Source organism: Saccopteryx bilineata, chromosome 2, assembly GCF_036850765.1.
Source record: "Saccopteryx bilineata isolate mSacBil1 chromosome 2, mSacBil1_pri_phased_curated, whole genome shotgun sequence".
Taxonomy (NCBI): Eukaryota; Metazoa; Chordata; class Mammalia; order Chiroptera; family Emballonuridae; genus Saccopteryx; species Saccopteryx bilineata.
The window spans coordinates 289,387,312-289,393,311 of record NC_089491.1 but is presented as its reverse complement, the minus strand read 5'-3'; the positions used below and the strand labels follow the sequence as shown (position 1 = coordinate 289,393,311).

The 6,000-nt window shown below is 37.6% G+C and overlaps 1 protein-coding gene across 1 annotated transcript in view; it reads right to left on the bottom strand.

The window, feature by feature from the left end:
- Positions 1–1,138: 1,138 nt before the first annotated feature.
- XPR1 (xenotropic and polytropic retrovirus receptor 1) overlaps positions 1,139–6,000 on the bottom strand; it is a 156,903-nt gene continuing 152,041 nt past the window's right edge. Inside the window, exon 15 of the mRNA XM_066261279.1 lies at positions 1,139–3,910. Coding sequence (XP_066117376.1) covers positions 3,850–3,910 — 61 coding nt within the window. The 3' untranslated portion in view covers positions 1,139–3,849. The remainder of the gene's footprint in view (positions 3,911–6,000) is intronic.

Sequence of the window (6,000 nt, the reverse complement as noted above, 5' to 3'; positions counted from 1 at the left end):
GGCACCACTCCTGGGCCACGGAGCTCACACACCTTCCTAACTGCCCTGCCTCTGCTTCCTTCGGCCAACATCCTCCTGTTCTTTTCGATTATCTGATTTCTCTTCAACTAAACGTTAATCTGATGCCTGTATGACTCAGTAATAGATTATTTTCTCCTATTCTTAATTTGCATTAGTTTACCTAGTAAGAAAGGATGAACTGCTTTCTCTAGTTACCATAAATGTACTTCGGTCAAACCATGGTGGATTTTACTTCTAGTAAAATCTCAGTTAATTTCTTAGAGCTCTCACACTGAAAATATTGGGAAGTCATGGATCCTAGAGGCTGGCTCCCATTCTCGTTCTTTAAGGGTCCATATAGGTTACTGTTGAGGTGACTGGCATTCTCCTCTCGCATCTCCTTAAGCAGCTTTCTTAAGGAGAAAAATGGTAGTTGCTGGAAAAAAAGTTACACATGGGTTTTCAACTTCTTTCCAATTTTAAGAATAACCTTTATAACCTAATTAATAATGACTTAATCTTTATTTTGTCTCCCTGTATGGTATGAAATCATCAATTATTCCATTTTAATGCTACAGGCAGCTTTACATATAGGTGTGTATTTGTGTATAGAAAATACGCCATTTTTCTGTCTTCTCATTTCTCTACACACATCAATGGTTTCCGTACTATCATAAAATGAAAAATGAACTTTATTTACATTCCTTTGGGGAGTATTTTAACTATCATAAATCAAGTAACTCTCAAATAAAATAAAACTAGAATTTCTAAACCTAAAATTAGATGAAGTTTTACCTTTGGTTAGATTGCTGTTCCTTTCAAATGACTCCGTGACCTTCATTTCCTAAGAGTCCTATTGAGAGTTTCAGTGCACAGGAGACTCCAATAAAATTTTAGGTATGACATAGCATTCCCAGCAGCGCACTGCCTTTCTTGGAGGAAAATACGTAAACGTATATTGTCTCCCAAACTGTTTCCTCTTGATGAGGAAAAGCCCTTTCTCTTTATAGCTTTAAGAGGAACATAGAGCTGTGTGTGTGTGTGTGTGTGTGTGTGTGTGTGTGTGTGTAAGTACACATTTAAGCATCTGTCATGGTAAGCTGAAAGTTACATAAGCCTTATCATTTTCAAAAAAAACTAAGCTAATAGGACAAATACACCAGAAAAGAAATATATTCTAATATTATAGTATCTATGAATAAATAATACTGATTAGGGCTTAGAATCGTAACAGTTGAAGAAAGAGCAAATTGGCCATAGGACACACTGAGGAGTTCATATGCCAGAAATCAACTGTAAGATTCTGTGTCATTATATAGGTTTACTAATAGAGAATGAAGTTGATAATTCAAATTGCTCTGGATACACATTAGTACCACCAATTTTATTTGTACAAGAAAAGGCTGGTCCACTGGACTTAACTATATAACTCACTAATAATTACTGCTATTTCTTGACACATCAGTGATATTTCCCCTATAGTTTTAAAGTACAAAAACTACAGTTAGGAAAAAAAGTCCCAAGTGTAAATAATGCAACTTTTAATCTGTTAAGGGGCACTAACTTGTTACCACTGATTATTATAAATGATTCAATTTATTTAAACTAAAAAAAAAAAACGCTCAGTAATTAAACTTTTCCTCTTCAGTTTTGGGACAAAAACATGGTTGGCAAAACACAAAGAAAAGCCATAAAATCCAGAAAATTGTATGATTTTCAAAAAAATATCTCAATTCAAAAAGGGGGCATTTTAGAAGCTTTTCAGAATAAAGATGGAAGAAACTCCTTTAAAAAGAAACTATTTGTCAGTTATTTGATAGAATTTTGGTAATAAGAGTAACCTTTACATATCTACGAAATAATTACAAGGATGAGTAAAAACTTATGATGCACGGGAGAAGAGATGATGACATAGGGGTATATTAAGGGGCAGTAACCATATGTTTCTATTATCATTAAGTGATAATAGCTGCCCTTTCACTCATTTGTTCCTTTGTCTAAAATTAAGCTGAAAACAACGAAGTAACTTAATTTCACAAATCCACTGATGTTGACTTTGGAATCTTCCTTTGGATCTGGGTGTGAGATGGACTAAAACACATTTTACTTTTTCTAGTATTTATATTAATTGTTAGATAATGAAATGGTAATTTTAATGCCAACCACATTTAAGAAAGTAAAATCCCTTATGGTTTTTGGGATTATTTGGGTTAAAGTTAGGAACAGAGGGAAGAAATTAGACAAAGAAGTGAAAATGAACATGGTGTACAGACCATGATAGTCTGAAATGTCTAAGTTATATACTTTTTGTGTATGACCAAGCTTAGACCCTGAAAATTTTACAAGAGGGTTTTCTATCATTGGAGGGCATGACATCGAATGTTCATCCTTTAAAACTGCTGGGAGAAATGGCTGCCAAGGTCTTTCTCATCAGTGTAATGTGAAAGAGGAAAGATAATTTGTTCTATGCTCTCAAAACATAAGGTTTCCCCAAGACAAGCTTAATTTGATCAAATTCTGGCTAACAAGGTGAGCCCAGAAGAAAAGCTATCCGATGAGGGTCTAGACCAGGGGTCTCCAAACTTTTTACACAGGGGGCCAGTTCATTGTCCCTCAGACCATTGGAGGGCTGCCAAATACAGTGGTCCTCTCACTGACCACCAATGAAAGAGGTGCCCCTTCCAGAAGTGCAGTGGGGGCTGGATAAATGGCCTCAGGGGGCCGCATTGCGGCCCGTGGGCCGTAGTTTGGGGGCGCCTGCTAGACTCTCTGAAATAGTGTTGTCTTCTAATTCAGAGTTCTAGTAAAGGTTATATTTCAATTACCCTACGTGTTGAGGCTTAATAAGGCGTAACTTTAGTTGTTATGGTTGGAATACGGGCAAATGTATTCCACATCTGCCCCTTAAAGGAAAAAAAAAAGGTATCAGACCTCTTAAATAAACTTCAGCTGGTTGTGTGAAAGTGTAGATGCTTTGTTATGAGAGACATGCTCAGAATTCTATAGCAGCAGCAACTTAAAATATCAGTAATTAAACTTTGGCGTAAAATTAAAAAAGAAAGAAAAGAAAAAGTCAAATGGGTGCAAGTTGTCTCATGAAAGAGGTACTGTGGACTAAACCCTCATAGATGCTGTCCAACATCAGTTTCCCCCGACTTCTTTCACTGTTATCACCCTCATTGCACAGGAGTTATAGCATTCTTTTATGGTTAAGTTTCATAAATAATGAGAAAACTATACGTAACAAATACATCATATTTCCCACCCACCCAGAAACCCTCCCCCAAATAAGAAAAGTTACATCAAATTAAAAAGTAGCTTCGTGAATGAAGGTACTGCTCTAAGTTGCACTTTCCCTGCAAGTGCAGCCAGTGCTTTTGCGCTGGGTATGAAGGAAAGGAAAAAATTCTCCACATAAACTGACAAAAAATTTAAAAACCAATGCCCAGTTTCAACCAGTCAAAACCGGGCCAAGCAGAAGCCAAGGTATCTTAGTACCATCCCATCAGAGGGTCCTTGCAATGCCTGTTTCTTCATCCTGATAGGTATCTGTGTCCTTGTGATTGTAAACAATCCATAAGTACTACGTTTTTGTTCCTTAAAATGTCCTCTGATTGGCAAAATGAAGTAAATATGTTTTAAAAATAGAAAATGAAAATTAAACCAGAATAAAAGAAAAGAAACACAGTGAGCTTGTTTGGAGTCCATAGGATCCGATCTGGAAGAGCTCGGAAAATGTGTTATGTGTCTTCTCCTGTTTTCGGCTGGAAAGGTACTAGAGGTTGCGTTGGTCGAGGAAAGAATTGTAGAGTAGGAAACCCAAGGACGTTAATCTAGACTTCAGAGGATTCAAGTGTTAGCTTCGTCATCTGTGTCTTCTATCAATACCTTAGTGTCACGAGTCTTGAATCTAGTGATAAAGGGGAGAAAGAGCACTTAGTCCATTACTAATATACCAATACATCCACAGTATCAGGTCCATTTCCAACCTTGCTACCATTAAGAATAGATCCTAAACAGGCACTATATAGTGCACCAGACAAACTATTCCTGAAGTCGCATATTTTTTGGTATTAAAAAAAAAAAACACACTGAGCCTGACCAGGTGGTGGCGCAGTGGATAGAGCGTCAGACTGGGATGCGGAAGGACCCAGGTTCGAGACCCCGAGGTCACCAGCTTGACCCTGCTGAAGGCCCGCAGTCAAGGCACATATGAGAAAGCAATCAATGAACAACTAAGGTGTTGCAATGAAAAACTGATGATTGATGCTTCTCATCTCTCTCCGTTCCTGTCTGTCTGTCCCTATCTAACCCTGTAAAAATACAAAACAAAAAAACACTGAGATACTAGACTGCAATCAGACGAAGGTAATAAAAACAATGGCAGGTCATGTGCAACAGAATGTAGTATTCTGGAATAAGATCTGAGTTTGAGTACTACTTTGACTTTATGATGTATCTCATTATATCTCTTTGAGTGCCAATTTTCATCTCTCTAAAACAGTAAAAAAATAATACATATTACACATAGTACTACTCTCACCTCACGGAGAATATGAAGTAAGAAAATGGATATAAAAAGCATCAGTAAAGCATTTGACAAACAAAGAATTATGGTAAGGATGGCAGAAATAATGCCATTTGAGATGCACATGTAAAACAAGGAGAGTTAGCTTGCAGAAGACAAGACCTAAGGACAGGCACGCCAGTTGTTTTCAGGCGATTAAGTATGATGTAGAAGAGGGAGGAGACTAAGCTATCATAGAGTGCCGAACTAGGGTCAACTTGTTGAAGTTACAGTGAAACATATCTCAGCCCCACATAAACTATCTACCACGATAACTATCCAATAATAAAATCATGTGCCTTGTGTAATTATAAACTTCACCGCTGATGCTTATCAATTAGTGTAAGAGGATCATCTATTCTGGATGCTATGGAAGAGATTCATTCACTGGATGAAAAATAGGATTAGATAACTCTGAAATTTTCTGCAACTCATAGGTCCCATGAGGTAAAAGTGGTGTCTGGCGAAGTAGATATTATTCCTACTTGACAGATAGATCTTATTTTAGATTTTCTGCTCTCTCCTTGTACAGAACCTGCTCCATTGTTTTAAACATCTTCCTCTTGTTGCCATCTAATATTCCAGTGTTTTTCCATGAACACCTGAACATAATCTGTAGCCAAAGAGCTTCCTTTGTTTCTGAAACAGAAACAGTGCGTGTTTAGACTGCCCTCTGCTGGCAACTAAGGATTAGATTTTCAAATTTAGGAGCTCAATGAAATAACCACCTCCAGTACTGTCTTTCAGGCTTCTGTGGCATTTATCCGGCTGATCTCACCTGCCCCACACCCCATCCTGCTTCTTTAAAACTCTGCTTCCTTGCTATAATAGCATCATGCTTTGTTTTGCAGTTCTTTCTATCAACCCCTGACCATTCCTTTTCTGCCCATTTATTTTTCCCTTGCCTGTGTTTTTCTCTAAGACTCAGTTCCCTGCTTTCTTCTTTTCTTCACCTTCTTCTGTTCAGAGTACCTCCAAATTCATCTAAAACTTGAGCCATTTCTACTCTGCTCCCTTCTATCTACAGGTTACCATTATCACCTCTTATTTTTTTACTTCCTTTAAAACATCTCTTCCTTTTAAACATATCCTGGAACTCCTACGGGTCTACCATATCATGCTTCTTACTATTTTTTTACATTTCTTTTGAATGCTGATGAACAGGAGACACCAAATCTTTTTTGCCTGCAAACTACTACCTTCTTTATTAGATCTAGCTAATAACACTATTTTGTCTTTTCCCAAATAGCTCCAGATATATGGAAAAGATTTATATAGGCGGATGGGGATCCTCAAACCCCTCAGCGAGATCTTCTGAGTATGGCCTTTAAGATACCTAGAGGCAGAAAAAGCCCAATAGAGATCAGGGGAACTACCAGCTTTTAGGATACGCCCTTAAAGACTCCAATGCCCCAAAGGGGTCTCCTAGGATG